Genomic DNA, 18,294 nt, shown 5'->3' on the forward strand with positions numbered 1-18,294 from the left:
TCCGGAGGTCCTGGGTTCTGAGTTGCAACCCTTCCCTGGCCCCTTTCTCTGCTATAATGTGGCCCAGCCTCCCCTCTGAGCTGGAACATGGGAGTGAAGTAAGAAATGGTCTGTGCTCCTGTCCATAGGCACCGATGCAAGAAATCAAACTCAACTCCAGCTGCCCAAGGAGGAACTATTCCAGCTGATCCCCAGGCCAACCAGACCTTGAGAACCTCCATGCCAGTCTTTTGCTATACAGTGGGAAACTCAGGGAATCAGAAATCTTTGGAATATGGGATAACTAGTGGTGAGGATGCATTGTGCTCTGCTGGAGGCAGGAGGGGAGGGTGTGATCAGTGCAAGGCTGTGAGCCCCAGTGCTTTCCTGACTTCCTTTCTGGCCTCTGCAAAATGAATCAGGCCTCACTTCTAGGCTCTGAGAACATGGGCGACGGAACCTCCCTACGCATAATACACCTGAGAATGCCCACAACCTGGCAAGAACACTAATGTGCTGCATCCCACTCATGGGATTTTGGAACAAAGCTCCAGCAGCTGTGAACAGCCTCGTTTCCACTCTGTGTGGCGCAACGGGACGCCATGGGGTCTAAGCCCCGAGTAAGTAGGTCTGGTGGGTGGGGGCTGCCCTCAAAGCCTCACATTCTCGGCCGGGCCTTAGCTCCAACCCCAGGCTTGGGTAAGAGGAATTCCAGGTTATTGTTGGAATGCCAGAGGGATTCTTTAAGGAAAATTGTTCTCTTAGGTTTTGAGGAGGTTGCCAACGAGTCTTAAGACTGTGAACTGGGTTCAGCCCAGACTGCCTTCACAGGGGCCAGCCTGTACGTGACAAGTCCTGCCGCTGTCTATGCTCCTTACCAGCTGCTGCATGGCTGGACTACAGGGACGAGCTGGTTCTGGCGGACATGCATGCCCAGGTGGACACCCTAAGGACACCCACCCAGAGCAGAAGGGGAATGAGGCCAGGCCGAGCTTCTGAATGCAGAGACTGACGTCAGTCATCTCAGTGTTTTTGAAGTACCAGAATATGTTTTAAGTCAAGAACATATGATGGCTCTTTACTACCAGGAGTTCAAATCTAGATACCCAGGCCCTCCATAATCTTCCTCCCTACCCATCCAACTTCAGCCCCAAGACTCTGCCAAGGGCAGACCAGTCTTCTCACCAACATGCTAAGCAACCCCTCCCAACACATCTCCATCCTTCAGGGGCCAGTTCGTGCCTTCCTTCTTAGTCCCCGGAATGTTCCAGCACTTCCAGTCAGCACACAGAACTGTCTGACTCCTTGATATCTGTCTGTCTTGGCAGTTGGGAGTCCAGCTCCCTGCGGGTGGGCTTGTCTTTGGATCTCCTGTAATCCTTCTCTATCAGAACGCAGGCAGGTGACACATTCATGCCACCTGACAGGAATCAGTAGCAAGTTCTTCCTTAATAGATGCCGCTGGTGCTTTTGTAGCCCAGCCACACACATGGACACAGAACAAACGCAAAAGTCTAGGGTTTATTACTGAAGGGGAAAGGGAAGAGGAAGGAGAGGGCCAAGGGCTGGGATAATAAATTCTAGAGGCAGTACATGCCCTGGGCCAGGCCGGGCACGCCTCTGGGGACTCTGCAGGCTAGCAGACAAGATTAGCTTGTCTCCTTCCCATGTCAGTTGGGACCTTCCGCCAAGCCTGGCAGGTTTCCTTCTCTCTTCCTGGGAATGCCAGCTGACTGGGGACTCCCAGGTTAGGTAACAGCTGGACCTTTCCTTTGGCAAACCTGCAGCTGTGTGGAGGGGCCACAGTCCACTCTGCAGCCATCTGTCTGTCTGTGTGCTCCCAGGCCGACCTAGTCCTGCCCTGGCTGAGGCTGCTACCTGGAGGTGGCTTCGGAAGCACGGGGGCTGGGGCTGGGGCACAGCAAGACTGGCCCTGGGGATGTCAGACTCTGAGTCAGGGACTCGTCCAGCTTGCGGGTCTCAGCCTCCAGGACAGTGGCCTCAGGGGCCTGGGCCACGGCGAGAAGGGAGTGGGAGAGGCTGTGGTGCAGGCCTGCTAGCTCACGGCTGGTCTGGACCGAGCGAGCGATGTAGTCCTGCCTCTGCTTCCGCTCCAAGGCCAGCTGGGCTCGCAGCAGGGCCACCTGGGGGCAGGAAAACCAAGAGGGAGAGAGCAGTTGAGGGTCTTGAGGCTGCTCCAACTCTTCCCACTCTGCCCCCGTGGCTCTCGTCAGATCAGCATGTGAACCAACTCGATCACATCTACGAATCTCAGGACCAGGCTTTACAGTGTTTGGGGGAAGAGCCCTTGGGAATCAGAATCCAGAGATGGTAAACCCGCCTGCACAGAAGAATCAACCAGGGAGCTTGAACAACAGAACTATTCCTCAGCTTCACTGAGGGACAACTTACACGAGATAAAATCCCAGGTTTGAGGTGTACATCTTGATGAATTTGATAATGTATACGTATACCCATGTGGAACACTCTCCCAATCAATATACAGAATTCAGGGCGTCCCCAAAAAAGGTATACACATTTTAACAGCTGATAGCTCAATTTTGAAAATGAAATGTATTTTAATAAACGCTGCCTTAATAATTATTCAAAGTGTGTGTGTACATTTTTTGTACACCCTGTATTTTAATCACTGCAGAAAGTTCCACTGTGTTCTTTTGGAAGCTTTTGAAAAATATTCTGACCTAATTAGATTAGGGTAAGAACTGGGCAGCAGTATTTTTTTTAAAGCCCCCCCCCCCCCCCACGTGGTTCTGATGTGCAGCCAGGGTTGAAGGTCACCAATGAATCACCCATTTCTCAGGTGGGTATACTGAGACTACCAGGAGGTGAAGTATTGGGAGCTCAGGGCAGACACAGGACTAGGGTGAGGGCTTCCTTAGATTCTACTTGCAAGGTGCCTCATCCTAATCCGGGTCCTGTCTTCGGGATTGTTTTGTATGAACTCAAAGTAATAGCTTAGGTCCAGCTTTATAGTCAGGCCCTGCCAGCAGAGACTGGTGATCTGTACAACAGGCCCAGAAGTAAAAATTCCAGTTCTTTTTACCTCTGGGCCTTGGAAGACGGAGCACCTTTAGCGAGGCCTAAGAGGCAAGAAGGCACTTTATAGTTTCCCTGAGTGTGGCAGGTGGATCCTGGCGGGCCTGGTGCCGTGCTACTCGCCTGGTGTGCTGGCAATAGTCCTGCCTGCAAAGGTGCGTGTGAGGGCAGGGAGGCCAGGGCGCTCCGCTGGCTTTAGTTTTTCCTCCTAGGCTCTTCTGCTCCTGTCCTTTCCCCTGTCCTTTCCTTTCCTGAGCAGGAACCTGAGGTCTGGGGCCTGGAAAATGCTTCCTTCCCCACCCCACCGAACCATTGGGAGGCTGAGTTAGAACTGGGCTCTTCTTATCGCCCACGAGGCTGACGTTGCTGAGCCAGGAACTGTTCCCCTCTCCCTGTGGGAGGTGCACAAAGGGCCAGCACACAGCAGGCATTAAGGCCGGTTGCCTGAGTGCACGTGAGGGAAAGGGGGCTTAGAAAATGGATCCTTCTAGAACATACCTCTTTCTGCAGTTCAGCCATGTGCTTGGCCTCTGAGGAGCCCTTCTGTCCTCTTCCATTCTGTGGAAGACAAAGGCCATTCCTGTTGGAAGAGGCCTTCCCACCCCAGGGGTCCTGCAGGCATCCTCAGCTCATCACAGTCCTGGGGGCCAGGACGAGGCTCAGGGTCAGAAGTGTTGGGACTCAGCCTGAGCGCTCTAGGGCACCAGGGCCAGGAGAGGCCCAAACCAGCCTAATGGGTGATGCCCACGGAGACCTGACGCTGAGTTTCCAAAAGGCTTGGAAGGCGCTGGCTTCCCTGAGGCACCTTTTCGCTCACAGAAGCACACCATACACCGGCTCTGTGCTAGTCCTGGCTCTGAGCTAAGGATGCGGAGAGGAGGTAGGACAAGGTGTCTGCCGTTGAGAAGCTCTTGTTAAAGGAAGGCGGTGGAGAGCTGGGAGGTGCTCAGCACCCAGAAACAGGCCCCGTGAGGGTTCGGGGCTGTCTACCAGAGGGCTGAGCCCCTCAGAATGCAGGGCTGCCGGCCCTGACTCCACCCCACGACGCTGAGCTCCTTCCCGGGCAGGGCCAGCCGGGGCAGAGCTGCCGGGCAGAGCCGGGGGGGGGGGGGGGGGGGGGGTCCCTCCGGATGGCGGAAGCAGCCTGTCTCCCCTTGCCGGGTGGCCTGGGATATGCACTGAAGGGGATGATTCTGGTGGCTGGGACTGGGCTCTCCTGAGGCTGCGGTCGATGAAGAGGCAAACCTGCGGGGCGGGGGGCGATGCTGTGGCCTCACTGGTCTCCGGGACCCCTGATCGCGACGAGCGCAGGAAATCCCTCTTCAGCTTCCTCCGCTCTCGCTCCACCTGCCGGAGGCCATGAGAGGTCAGGGCTCAGCCCGCCTGTCGTGAGAAGGCAGTGCATGTGGGGCGAGTGGCAGGGGACGCAGTCGGGCAGCTAAGCTGCTTGCTGAGGGGAGCACATGCCAGGATGCCCTGAGGGCAAGGAAGTGCTCCTGGGGCAGGAAAGCTAGGGAGGCCCCGAGGGCTTTGGAGTAAAGGCTAACCAACATTTTTTGTGGTATTTGGGGTTTGTGACCTCTGTTGCAACTATTCATCTCCATTATCGTAGCCAGCAAGTAGCTGCGGACGATACATGGATGAAGGGGCTTGGTTGTGTCCCCATTAAACTGTTCTCAGAAACAGGCAGCAGGCTGAATGTGGCCCGTGGCTATCGTGCACCAGCTCCTGCGGGCAGGGCCGGAAGTAGAGCTCATGTCCACTGGCCGGAGGAGGGAGCTGAGGATAGATGCTACCTGCTCCAAGGTGGTCCGCAGCTGGATATTGTGGTGCTGTAGCCTGCTCCGGTCAACCTCCAGCTGTGCCACTGCCTGCTGCAGGTGTGCCAGCCTTTGTTCCCAGGGCTGCTTCTCCTCCATCTCAGCACCAGGCTCTGCCTCTGCTCCTGAGGCCTGTGGGAGAGACTGTGAATCTCACCTGGGCGGTGCCTGAGACAGGTCACAGGTAGAGGGCAAAGGGACCAACCTGGCAGGTCTGGGATTCAGCATACGATTCCCAAGAGAAGGGGACAAGGCCCCTGGACACAGCTCTCTCTTGGGCCACCTGTTCCCCCAGACCCCCCGCTCACCTGGCCCAGCTGTCCGCCTGCCTCTCCTCTGGGTCCCTGTTCTGTTCCGCTGGCCGAGCCAGGGCTGTGCAGGCGCTCCTTCTCCAGGGCCTGTCTGGTGAGCTCCAACTCATCCTGGGGGCCAGGGTGTGAAACAAATCACAACCTCAGGTCCAGACTCACTCCACCTCTATCCTCAGTTCAACTTTCTCATCTGGGTGCAATCTTGTGTGTCCTGGAGCCTCTGAGCTATTCTGGTGCAAAACCCTCACTTCTCAGACGGATAAAACAAGATACATGGTGGGCGAGGACTGAAACCTGTCTTGTTTTAGGTCTCCCATAGCTAAGTGATAACTTGGAGCGCTGGAAAGAGCACGGACACCGAGTCACACGGAGCTGGGCATTATGTCACACTATTGGCTAGATGACTTTGGTCAGGGGAGGCTCCCTCCAAACCCCAATTCCCTCATTTGTAAAATGAATACATGCTCCATGAAGCATAAGTCAAACCTTTGGAATTAATCCCTTTAGATAAGTGGGGAACCTAGTGCTTGACATATTCTAGGCATTCAGTTTCTTAAGTGATAATGGCCGAGAAGTGAGACACATGAGTGTGCGTGTGTGGGTGGAGGTGGTCTGGGAGGAAGAGCTTCACAGTAAAAGGGCTGCTGGGATCTAATTCTAGTTTTGCCACTTACTAAGCTGTGTGTCCTTGGACAAGTCATTCAACACCCCTAACTGTCACTTCTCATTTATAAAGTGAAAATAATAACAGTTCCTCCTTTCCGGGTTTGTTGTGGAAAAAAGGGAGAATGACAGCGCCCAGCATATAAAATACTTAAAAATTAAAAAATGGTACTACTGTGACGAAGGGTTGTACTGAAAGATGTTCTTGAGTGGGTGTGGCAGGAGAGGCTGACCTGAGCCACAGTAGAGAAATCACCGCTCAGTAACCCAAGGGCATGGTCAGGAAGGGCCCTCCTGCCAGCTGTACACCTCACTTTTTCTGTGCCTGTAGCAGTGAGCCTAGTCCCCCACTCAGTGAATGCTTTCTTCCTATGCATTTTATACATGCTATCTCATTTCATACACAAAATGGCCCTCTGGGGCTGGTCCCATCACTCCCTATTTTATCCACGAGGAAGCCAAGGGCCAGAAAAGTGAAGGCACAGCTAATAAACTGAAGAACTGCATTGCAAACCCAGGAACTTGTCTCCAAAGTTCATAAATATAACCCCTTCTGTGCAGGCTGCCCTTTAACCAGAGCAGAGCACCGTGAGCTCCAGAAGGAAGTCCCCTGAGGTGGTGAAGGGGGATCTGGGGCTCAGCACAAGACTGTACAGTCAGTCTCCCAGGAAAAACAGTCTTGGTTCCTCCTGGCAAACAGTCAACCCTTTTTCCTGACTGCCTGCTCGGTGGAGGCCTGTGCTCATGCTGGGGGTGCAGAGATGACTAAGATATGGCCTGAGTAGGAGGTTAAACGTTATCCCCGAAGGCCCCCTTCCTTCCTCAATCACCATTCCACCAAGGAGCCTACTCATTCCTAACTGCTAATACTCCGAAGTCTCTCTAGTCTCAATTTCATCTTTTACCTTCAGATCACGTCACAGATCTGCCTACTGGACATCTCCCCCTGCATGGCCCACAGGTACCTCACTCCATTTCCAAACTAAACTCAATCCACTCCTCTTCCCCAAACCCGCCTTGGTGCATCTCAGTGAGCAGAACCTGGGGTCTGATTTCTTTCTGTCCTTCCTTTACTCCACGGTCTTTTAACCAATCAACTGCCTAACGTCCTATGATCATCTAGGTCTGCACTTGTGCCTCCATCTGCACTTACTATCTCAGGTCACCACCTCTTCCCTGACCTCGATTACAGCCTCAGGTCTAGTATTGCTCCACACAGCAGCCTGAGCGATCTTTCTGGACTGTATATCTGATCATGTCACTCGCCTGCCTTAAACCCTTCATTCACTTCTCGCTGGTCATCCACATCTTTAACAAGACTCATAAGCGCCGAGACTGGTTTGGCTCAATGGATAGAGCGTTGGCTTGGGGACTGAAGGGTCCCGGGTTTGATTCCGGTCAAGGGCATGTACCTTGGTTGCGGGCATATCCCCGGTAGGGGGTGTACAAGAGGCAGCTGATCGATGACTCTCTCTCATCGATGTTTTTAACTATCTCTCTCCCTTCCTCTCTGTACAAAATCAATAAAATATATATATTAAAAAAAAAAAAAAAAAAAAAAAAAAGACTCATAAGCCCGGAATGACGGGGCCCCTGCTGTCTTCACTTCTCTTGCCATCTCCTCCTCTAGGTTCCAGGAGCCTGGACTCCCTACACAGATACTCCATGTTCTGTCTTACCCAGAAAGCTTCTCCCACCTGTGCTTGGCTAATTCCTTGCTGGTCCCTTCAGATCTAACCTTAAACACCACTTTTACCAGGAAGGCCTTCGGGGCTCCCCCAGGAAAGGTAGGGTGTCCCTCTAGCATACTCAGAGCACCTACACTTCCCCAAGAAGCACTGAGTATAATTAGGCGCTGCATTTAACGGCTAACCCACTAGACCACATGTGTCAAACAAGGCCCGCGGGCCAAATCCGTCCCGCCAGGCCTTGCAATGTGGCCCGCACCGCGCTGTCATCACTGCACTCTGCTGCGTTTCCATCACAATGACAGTTTATGACTGTTCAGTAAACCATTCGGCCCGCGATTTAGGCTGGATTTTAGATTTTGGCCCCTTCTCTGATTGAGTTCGACACCCCTACACTAGACTGTAAGCTCTATGAGGGTAGGGACTGTGGGTATCTTATTCCCTTTGTGTCTCTCCCTGCCCCCTTCCATCCCCTTGACTAGCACAACCACCTGGATTCCACTTACATTAATATGCTCATGATCTCAGCTTTCCCACACCTTGAGGTACACAAGTGGAGGATGGCAGGCAGCCCCCGAGTTCAGCCGCCAGGTCTGAACATCTGCTCCCCTGGTCCCTATGACCCATTGATGACTCACCTGTAGCCTCTGATGTTCTGAGTCCCGCTCCAGGACAGAGGCTTGGAGGAACATGGCGACCTCCTGCAGACTGCTAACACTGGCCTTGCTCTGGGCCAGGGACAGTGCCAAGTCCTGGGCCTTCTCCCTCCACTCAATCTCCCTGGCCTCCGTCTGCCTCAGGACTGCCTGTAAGCGCTCCAGCTCCTGCTGCAGCCTGGGCTCCTCCACTGGGGAGGCTTTGCGGCTGTGGGCTGAGGCCTCCAGATTCTTCCTTTGCTCTCTCAGCTCCAGGATCTCCTCTTCCCTTTGTGCTAGAGTCAGCTGTAGCTCCTTTAGGCTCTCCCGGAGGCCCCTCATCTCTTCCTCTCCTCTCTCCTGGCCCACGTTCTGCTTCTCTTGGATCACATCCCCTTGGAGCCTCTGGGCCAGAGTCTTCTCCAGTAGCTGCCTCTGTTTCCTCTGATGTTTTAATTCTCCATCCCTCTGTGCAAGTGCCTGCTGGAGCTCCTGCACAGCCGCCTGGTGTCGGAGATCCCGGTCCCGGATCTCACCTTCCCGCTTCCTTAGGACCTCCTCCAGCTGCCGGGCTTGCGCCTGGCAGGAGTCCAGGGCAGCCTGCAAGGTGGCCGTGCTGGCCTCTAGGCTGCGGCTCAGTTCTGCCTGTCCAAGGAGATGTTGCTCTTTCTCCTGCAGGGCAGCTTGAGCCTTGCTGAGGGCCTCCTGCAAAGCCTCAGACTGGCCTCGGGCAGCCTCCTCCCGAAGCTGGGAGGACTGGCTATCTGCCCGCAGGCCCTCCAGCTCCTGGTCCCGTTGCTTGAGCATCGCCTCTGCCTGCAGCCAGTTATCATGCAAAGCCTTGGCCTCCGCCTCGTGCTCCTGTGCCTGCTCCGCACACTGTTGCTGGAGGGCCAGCAGAGCTTTCTCCTGCTTCTGAAACTCAGCCCTTAGGTCACCCAACACCTCCTCCAGGGCCTGTGCCCGTTGTCCCTCCTCTGTCAGTTCTCCCTGGAGTCTTTGCACATATTCTCTGTGGTCCTCAAGCTCCGCCTGGCGCTCTCTCAGTGTCACGTGGGCCTGCTCCAAAGCTCTCTGCAGTGTGCCTGCCTTTTCCTTCTCAATCTCCTCCTGCCCCTGGGCCTGCTGCTGCTGCTGCTGCAGGGCCTGGAGCTCCTGGTCCCTCTGGGCCAGGGCTCTCTGGGCCTCTTCTAGCTGGCCCTGAAGTGACCGCTCTTTCAGCTCCCCCCGCTCCCTGGCTTCCTGCAGGCTCTGCTGCAGGACCACTATCTCCTGCTCTCGCTGGGTCAGGAGTAGGCTGATCTCTCCCACCTTCCTGTGCAGGCCCTGGAGCTGCTGCTCCAGCTGGCCCTTGTGTTCCTGAAGTTCCTGGATACGCTCCTGCTGGCACTCCACCTCCTTCTCCTTGTCACGCAGGATTAGCTTCATGTGCTCGAGGCTCCCTCGCTGTGCTTTATCCTGGCCCTTCCCTTCCTCTGCCCGCTCCTGCCTCAGCTGCCTCTGAGAGGCCAGTTCCCGGCCTCGCTCCCTCAAGGAAAGCTTGATCTGTTCCAGGTCCTCCTCTAGAATCTTGGTCTGCAGCGTCCTCTGATCTTCAAGGACCTGAATCCTCTCTTTCTGCAGCACCATCTCCTGGTCCCTCCTCTGGAGGTCCTGAGTCAGATGCTCTTTCTGCCTCTGCAGCTCCTCGATGTGTTCTCGCTGGGACTTCACCTCCTGCTCCTTCTCCTGCAGCTCTCTTGCCAGAAGGTTGCTGTGGCTCTCCAGCTCGTGGATCTGGCTGCTTTGCGCCTGCAGCTCCTGGCTCCTCTCCTCTAGGTCCAGGGTAAGGTGGGTCAGAGCCACCCTCTGCACCTCCCTCTGGCTCTCCAGCTCCTCAATGGCCTTTTGCTGGCACTCCACCTTGCGATGGTTTTCCTCCAGTTCCAGGGCCAGGCACTCCAGAGTAACCAGCTGCTTCTTCAGATCCTGAATCTGTCCTTTCTGGGACTCGATCACTTGGTCCCTCTTCTCGAGTTCTAGAAGCTGATGTTCTACAACATTCCTCTGCGTCTCTTGGTCCTTCTCGAGCTCTCTGATCTGCTCCCTCTGCACAGTCAGCTTCTGCTCTCGCTCCTGGATGGCCATGGGCAGATGCTCTAAAACAGACCTGCACCTCTCCAGCTCCTGAATCTGTTCCTGCTGCAGATCCACCTCCTGATTCCTCTTCTTTAGGTCCAGAGACAGCAATTCCAAAGCTGCCTTTTGCATTTCCCGCTGCTTCTCCAGTTCCTGGATTTTTTCCTGCAAAGCCTCCACCTCCGCTTCTCTTTCTGATAGGGCCTGGGCCAGGATAGCCACGTTCTCCTGTAAAGCCTTTCCTTGGGCCACCTTCAGCTGGCCCTGCTCCCGCAGAGCCTGGGCTCTCTCGCGCTCACTCTCCACCTCCTCATTTTTCAATTTCAGGGCAGAGCGAGCAGTTCGCAGGTTTTCTTCCAGGATCTCTGCAGCGCTGGCCTGAGCCCTAGCTTCTGAGACAGATGCTTGCAGATGTTGCACCCGGGCTGTCAGGTTCTCCTTAGCTGCCTGAAGTAACTCTCGCTCATTCTGCAAAACAAGATGCACAGCCACCTTAGACCACACTTCCTTGATAGCATCACTCCAACACAGGTCCTTTCTTTCCTTACTTTATAGCATGAGCATTGTCAAGGACTTGGACCAAAAGAACTCCTGCATTCCGCTTAAGCTACTACTGTGAAAGAACATACCTACCATGTCCCAGGGATCGGCTATGCCCAGAGGAGAACGCATTGTGCAAATGAGTCATCCCAGACTCTGGTCCTTCAGGGCAAGGGACAACAGTTTCAAACTTGGTTTAGAAAAATAACTGAGTGAGGATTCTCTGGGGCCTTAGGAGTGGCTCAGGCAGTGGAGCCAGCCAGAGAATCAGACACTGCTGAAGGAAGCTGGCACTACAGATGGATGAGATAGGACCACAGACCAAGATGGGTCTGAGAGCTAGAGCTGGGTCCTGAGGGACTACTCCTGAAACAACCCCCGCCCACACCAGTATATCTCCCATCCCAGTACCACCATACCTGGGCTTCCATTCCCTGCAGCTCTGCCCGCCGTAGGCGACTCTGTAAGGATGCCACAGTTTCGTGCAGTTCCGTCAGCTCAGACTCTAGGGACTTCTGTTTTTCTTCCCACTTGGATTTCTCTTTGGGAAGAGGAGAGACAGTGGAGCAAGGCCCGTGGTTGGAGTAGAGGAAAAGTGGGAGGCAGAGGCAGATGGAGGATGGAAAACAGAATCAAAGGGGAAGAAGGCCAAGGAGAGAATTATATCCAGTTTCATAGAGACATCACCCATCTGCCAGCTGCTCCTGCTTGTCTAGGCTCCTGGCTGCTTCCAGACTCATGTCTGTGTCTGCTGCCCAGCTCCAGTCCTGCCTTAAATCATCCCAACACTTTCTTAGCCTGATCACATTCAGATCCTCGACCCTGGATTCCAGACAGGGTTGAGCTGGATGACACTGTGATCATTGCGAGTCTCCTACTCTATGATTTTGCTCCAGTTCTTGGAGACCAGGGTTGCTCTCTGGCAGTCCCCATCCATACTGTTTCTGCAAAATGCACCTAACCCAGCTCTATGTGTGTGTCTCTCAGGGGGAGCTATGGGATACGCTCACGACCCAGACCCACTCCCCAAGTTGTCCTCTTCTCTTCCACAGGAGAGCCTGTGCCTCAACATCCTCCCCTCTCCTTTCCCCTCCAAGTAATCGCCACCCTTTACAGCCCTTGGCTGTGGCTCAGATACGTTCTCCCCAAATTCCTCTCCTTGCTACCTCTCAAACAGTCCTCAATCCTGCTGTCAAAGGTTAAATCATTTTGGGGACATAGTTGAAGATGAAAAAAAAAAAAAGTAACATGGATAAATGACAAAAGATAAAGAATTTTAAAATGTCCTCACAGTTGCCAATTGTTAATCTGCAGAGAGAGAAAACAAAAGCCTAGCCAGCAACTTCTCACTTCACCAAATCTGTTCCTCTTAACGCCTTCTGCCAGGACGGCCCTCAAAGGCCACGGAAGCGGAAACCGGTTCATGGGGTCTCACCCCTCTGGCGATGCCTCCAGGCCTCCTCACAGTTGTGGACAAGCAGTAAAGAGTGGCTGCGAGGCCTGCTCCTGCCCCTTCCGGGCTGCCCGCCTTTCTTCTCTCCTCCCTCCGAGTCCCTGTGCCCGCCTTGAGCTTCTTACCTTCCTGGCTCTGGGAGAGCTGTCTCTGCAGATCCTGCAACTCTGTTTGGACCTGGCTCTTCTCAGCCTCTGTCTCAGTGAGATGCTGTTTCAGCTTCTGTGCCTGATTCCTCAGGTCATCCTGGGAAAGAAAGGGCACGGCTAACGCAGTTCCTCTTCTCCCACAGATCTATCCCAGCCCAAGCCTCTTTTGGGGATTGCCAGTGGGACCTACTCTCATAATCCTGAGCTATTTACCTCTGAACTCGTATGCACTTGGTTTCCTGAAGTGATGCAAGCTCTGCTCCAGCTGACTGGAGCCTAGAATCCCTTTTTGTCCCGTCTGTGTCATTTGAAACAGAGCTATTGCTAACGTTTTAGCCCAGGGTCACCTCTCCTCTCCCTAAGCTCCTCCTTCAAAGCCTAACTCAGAGGTCATTTCTTCCTTCTGACCTTCCTCAAGTCAGAATGAATTGTCCCTCCTATTATCATCATGTGCATCTGTATTGATCCAGTTAATTCTTTCGGTTCTGCTTTGCCTCACAATGCAGTTTGGCTCCTCAGCCGTGTTATAAGCCTTCTTGAGGGAGCAATCAGGCCTTTCTGCATTTTGTGTTTCCAGTTCAGACGAGCTGGCACATGGTGGCTCTATATTTTTATTGGATAATACGTTCACTATGAGATGGAATTTACAGGACATTTAGTTCAGTCTTAGGCTTAGCATGTTCCTATAAACGACAACCTCAAGTCTCAGTGTCCCAATTTGTTGGTTTTTTTTCTTGGAGGTCTTGGCACCAGAGGAAAATGATGCAAAATAATGTCACACATTTGTACAGGATTTTTAGCTTATAGGGATCACATAAGCCCCTCACTGACCTAACACTCTCATGAGGCAGGCATGATTTGCCTGACTTTACTAGCAAAACCAAGGCCCAGAAAACCCAATGCTTCGTTCACAGTTTCCAGGCAGGAAGTGATAAAGATGGAACTCATCCCAACGTGATCTCAGGAAGAAAACAGGTTAACCCGCTGCCTGAATCTTTCAGGGCAGTGAAGCGGTCAGGGGAGGAGAGAGGGAAACATACCCGGGCCTGCTGAGTCTTCCGCAGGTCTTGGTGGAGCTTGTGGAGGGCAGATGCCACCGCCTCAGCTGAGAGAGCTGTCAGGACGGGCCCTCTCCTAAAGAGGACCCTCGCTCCATTCTGGTCTGTACAAATGAGGCAATGCCATATGAAAAAACAGCTCCACCTCCCCAGACAAGGCCTTGGCCTTCCCACTGATCCCTCCTCCCCTCAAAGAAGCCCTTCTAAGTAGTAGTTTATTCATCATGCACTGTCTGCATACCTATGTGCCAGGCACTGTGGTGGGCGCTCTGTAATACTGGCTGTCATCTAATAAGTGCCAGGAACTGTGTGGGCTATTTTACCTCTCTAACCTCATTAACTCCTTAGGAAAGTCCTGGGAGGTAGGTACTTTTAATATCTACATTTTATAATTGAGAGAGGACAGGTGACTTGGGCAAGGACATACATCTAGCAAATCAGAGATGACAGGGGGCGGGGTGTTCAAACTCTGGATTAATTCCAGAGTCTGTGGCCTTAGCCTTGTGGCAACTGTCTAAGGCAGTGGTCGGTGAGCTGTGGTTTGCCACTTTGTTGACTAATGAGTTTGCCAACCACAGGTCTAAGGAACTGCATTCCTCTTCCCTCTCCCCTGGGAGCTGGGCCTGGCTTTGGCACAAAGGACTGAGTACTTGGATGGCTGCCTCACCTGGCTCCGGACCCCAGCAGGAGGGCGCAGAGTCTCCCCCGCCACTCAGCTCAGGCCTGCCCTCACAAACGGACCCCAGGGCCTGCTGCAGGACAGAATAGAGGCTGGCTAGCTGGGCCTGGGCCTGGTGCCCGGGCTGCTGCTCTGCAGCCAGCGCCTCCAGCTGGCTCTCCGTGCTGCGCAGCCGCAGCTGCAGCTGGGCTTCCTTGGCTTCCTGGGCCCACAAGGAAGCTCGCAGCTGCTGCTCTGTTACTCGAGATGCTTCTAGCTCCTCCAGCAGCTGTGCTTCCTGGGCCAGAAAATTAGCTTCTTTTTCTTTTACCTCCTGCTTCAGTAGTTCCACCTACAGGGAGGAAGTAGTAGTCACCGTGAGCAGGGAATGGATACCTGCTCCTCAGACCCTCCCTGGTCTTACACTACTCAATCCCGCACTGATGGGGCAGGAAGGGAGTACTGCAAGCACTACCCTAGACCTGACCTGCACGCCTACTACTCACTCCTAACACGTGAATGCGGGCTACACAAATGGGCTTTGGCCCCGGTCCCCCCTGCAACTATGCCAACTCCCTGCTATTAGAATTCTGCCTGAAACCCTGACGCTGAACCTAAGAAGACCAGTCACAATAATACTGGCTACCATTTATCGAATGCTTGTGTTCTTGACACTTTATATAACTATAACGGTTAACAAGTGTCACCCTTGTTTCACGGATGATGTAACTGATGTTCACACAACCCGGAAGCAGTAGAGCTGGGAGTCTAACTCAGGATCTGGGTCCTTATCTGCTGCAGTCTCCTGTCTCTCTCTTGCTCTCTTACTCGTCCCCGCCTAGTTCCATCTTTCCTCTGCACCAAAGATTGGGGTGTGTCCTCCTGTGAGCAGACTGAGCCCCCTTGCTGCCTACTTATTCTGGAGTAATACTATGGCCCTGCTGTGTCCTGCCAAACAGACAAAGCACACTAGGGAGTAGCCAAGCTTGAATGAACTAGGCCTGCATGAGCTCTGCCCTTTAGGCACAATGTTCTGGGCCATCAGGCTCCACAGGTGGCTGAACTCTGTGTCAGGTTCCAAACCCTCACCCTGCCCAGTCCTGGCTTCCCCCTTCTGCCAGGGCTACTGAAGTCCCAGCATGCCCTGTAATACGGAAAGAGAAAGGTCCTCTTCATGAACTAACTCTGAGCAATCATCTCCACTCAAAAAGGGCAGGCTTCCACCAGGGAATAGGGCCCGTCAGCGGCGGGAAGTACCTGGGCACTGAGCTCTTTCTGCCCTCCCTGGGCCTCCTGCAGGTCCTGGCGCAGGGAACTCAGCTCCTGTTGTCGAACAGAGTCAGCTTCTTCTAAAACAAGGAGTCTCTGTTCCTTTTCCACTAGAGACAGAGTCAGGCTGAAAAGAGGGGTCAGAGAGCTAGGCCATCCTCTCAGGGAATGAACTGCCTTCTCATCTTACTGTTCTAAACATTTAATCAAAATGGATATAGTAATGATAATCATTACAGTGTAACAATAAAAACTTCTATTTATTGAGCACTTACTAAGTGCTTATAGATACTTCTAGCATATGATACCCAATTTCAACTTCATAGTTTATTCTTTTTTTTTAATTAAATATATTTTATTGATTTTTTACAGAGAGGAAGAGAGAGGGATAGAAAGTTAGAAACATCGATGAGAGATTAACATCGACCATCTGCCTCCTGCACACCCCCCACCAGGGATGTGCCTGCAGCCAAGGTACATGCTCTTGACCGGAATCGAACCCGGGACCCTTCAGTCCACAGGCTGAGGTTCTATCCACTGAGCCAAACTGGTTTCGACCATAGTTTATTCTTACCTGGGAAATTCCAGAAATATCTATATTATAGCTAAAATTCAACATGTCCTATCTGTTCTATCCCCTCTGCACCTCCCCAATCACCCCTATTATGTTCCCTAGCTCAGTGAATGAATGGCACCTCCACCCACCTAGTGCCCCAACTTAGAAGCCTTGATCATATCACATATACGATCTTCATCCCACATATATCTAATCTATGACTACATGTAACTGATTCCAATTTCCTAAACGCCCTCTAAACCCCTTGTGTCCTCCCCACCCCACTCCCCTATCCTGGTTCAGCTTTAGTATCTCTCATTTAGACAGCCTACTAGTCTCCTAACTGGTCTTCCTGCCTCCAGAGTTGTTCACAAAAGGACTTGTCCCTCCCCAACCTCCTACATTGTGGAGAACACATGCCGCTTTTCATTCTGGGCGATCTGACCTCATTCCTGATGTTTCGTGTCATCACCATCCCTTCAACTCATCATAAATTGGATTATGTTGAGTTGCTGGCTTAACGCCCTGCAATGATTTTCTACCCAACCTAAAATAACTACAAACTCCTTCCTGTAAACTACGAAATCCTGTATGACACGGATTGTCTAGCTCAAGTCACTCTTCTCAGTCACCAGACTCCAGTCATGCTGCACCTTCAGGTCCCCAAACACCCCAGCTTTCCCTGCCCCAGAGCCCCTGTGTGTGATTTCTAACCCACAGCACAGAACTCTCCCAGCCTCTGCTGGTGGCTCCGTTTCTTCCTGCAGCGGAGGCCTTCCCTCACGTCTAAAGATCTCCCTCCCAGCCTGCCCCTTTTCCATTTCAGCATCCTGTTTCTTTCCTCCACACCAGGGAACATAATCCCCAATAATTTATCTTGGGGATTATTGGCTTAATGTCATCCCTACCAAATTATAAATTCTGTTGAAACGAGGACCATACTATCTTGTTTATCACCGTATCCTGACCCTGGCATAGTGCCTGGTACATATGCATTTGTCTAAATCTTTACTAAAGAAGTACAGGCTTTGAAGACAGGATCTGTGTCTACCCCCTTGGCTCCTTGTACAGCCCACAGCTGGAGGCATGAAAGGCTAGATGACAAGGCAAAGGACCGTCAACCTCCCAGTGACCACTGGAGCGAGTCAGGCAAAAGCCAACCCCATGGCGTGTCTAGCCTACCTGGCTTTGTCTCTTTCCAACTCTTTCTGAATTCGGCTACATTCCTGGGCCTCTCTCCGCTTCTCCTGAACCTCCTGCTCCACCAGCCTCCAGGAGTCACCCTTGGAGACGAGCTGAGACTTCAAGTCCTCCACCTGGAAAGTGAAGGGCGTGAGGACCGGGACCGGGGCCCAGAGGGAGGATGCTTCTCGACTACAGCATCACGGTCCTTCCAGGTTTACCCCAATCGCCAGCTCATTTCCAGTGCTCTGGAGGCTCCACCCATCAATCCTTACATTCTCTTCTTACCTACCCTCTTCCCCAAACACCATCAGCTTAGTCCTCTGTCTCCCAGCCTCACTTATGCTGGATAAAGACAGACAGAAATAAAAATCTTCGCTGAATATAACTACACCAAAAGGCAAAGTGATGGGCAAGTGTAGAGCGACTATATTTTTTTAAAGCGAACAATCAGAACACCATCTGATATAGGATTTTGAGAAGGAAAAGCAATCAGAATAAAAAAAGGAATCTGGTCTGGCTGGTGTGGCTCGGTGGTTGGGTGTTAACCCATGAACTAGGAGGGAAGACAAAAAGAATAACTGATAGTAGAGCTGCCTGAGAATACGTTAAGTTCTGTAGTCAACACAGAAAGATTACCACCCCAGAGCTCAAGGGGAACCCTTCAATCTTCCACTCAGTACTGGGGCCTACCCTTCTCCTCCCAAGCTCCCAAGGTTCCCCTAGTCCTGCAGGAGGGAGGGGACAGCCTGGCTTTGCAGGGGAAGTGCGGGGGGCGGGGTTGTAGAAGAGAGGAGGAGGGACCTGCTTCTGCAGGTCTATCTTCTCCTGTAGCAGGGAGCTGCTCTCTCCTCGGAGGGCAGTGAGGTCATCTCTGTGGTGCTGGGCTGCCTGCTCCCACTCCCGCTGAGCCTCCCGGAGCTGCGTCTGCAGCGTTCCAATGGTCTCCTGCAAAGGGAGAAGACAGCTGTGAGAAGAGGAAAGTTTTCACAGGGGCCTTGGCCTTGAAATTCATGTTGTAGGAATCAATATCATATAAATACTAATTTTTTAGTTGGGGTAGCAAAAGCTAAGGCAGGACCCAGCAATCCCCCTTGTCTGCCATGCCCTGCCACCTCAGCTCCTCACCTCCCATTCCCTCTCCTCCCTCACAAAGTG

The 18,294-nt window shown here is 52.8% G+C and overlaps 1 protein-coding gene across 10 annotated transcripts in view; it reads right to left on the reverse strand.

Annotated features, from left to right (window-relative positions):
* Positions 1-1,485: 1,485 nt before the first annotated feature.
* The window catches only part of CEP250 (centrosomal protein 250), a 45,118-nt gene continuing 28,309 nt past the window's right edge, over positions 1,486-18,294 (reverse strand). For 8 of the 10 annotated variants that reach the window (XM_045574946.1, XM_036418269.2, XM_045574950.1 and 5 more), the window contains 13 exons: positions 17,941-18,084; positions 17,137-17,270; positions 15,387-15,525; positions 14,139-14,481; positions 13,454-13,575; positions 12,390-12,510; positions 11,231-11,352; positions 8,157-10,739; positions 5,165-5,278; positions 4,833-4,988; positions 4,282-4,383; positions 3,535-3,594; positions 1,486-2,123 (listed from right to left, as the gene is read on the reverse strand). In XM_045574946.1, coding sequence (XP_045430902.1) covers positions 1,854-2,123; positions 3,535-3,594; positions 4,282-4,383; positions 4,833-4,988; positions 5,165-5,278; positions 8,157-10,739; positions 11,231-11,352; positions 12,390-12,510; positions 13,454-13,575; positions 14,139-14,481; positions 15,387-15,525; positions 17,137-17,270; positions 17,941-18,084 — 4,410 coding nt within the window. In that variant the 3' untranslated portion in view covers positions 1,486-1,853. Of the gene's footprint in view, positions 2,124-3,534; positions 3,595-4,281; positions 4,384-4,832; positions 4,993-5,164; positions 5,279-8,156; positions 10,740-11,230; positions 11,353-12,389; positions 12,511-13,453; positions 13,576-14,138; positions 14,482-15,386; positions 15,526-17,136; positions 17,271-17,940; positions 18,085-18,294 lie in introns of all 10 variants that reach the window. The other 2 variants (XM_045574947.1, XM_045574949.1) reach the window with 2 other exon arrangements.

This window comes from Pipistrellus kuhlii, unplaced genomic scaffold (genome assembly GCF_014108245.1).
Source record: "Pipistrellus kuhlii isolate mPipKuh1 unplaced genomic scaffold, mPipKuh1.p scaffold_m20_p_6, whole genome shotgun sequence".
Taxonomy (NCBI): Eukaryota; Metazoa; Chordata; class Mammalia; order Chiroptera; family Vespertilionidae; genus Pipistrellus; species Pipistrellus kuhlii.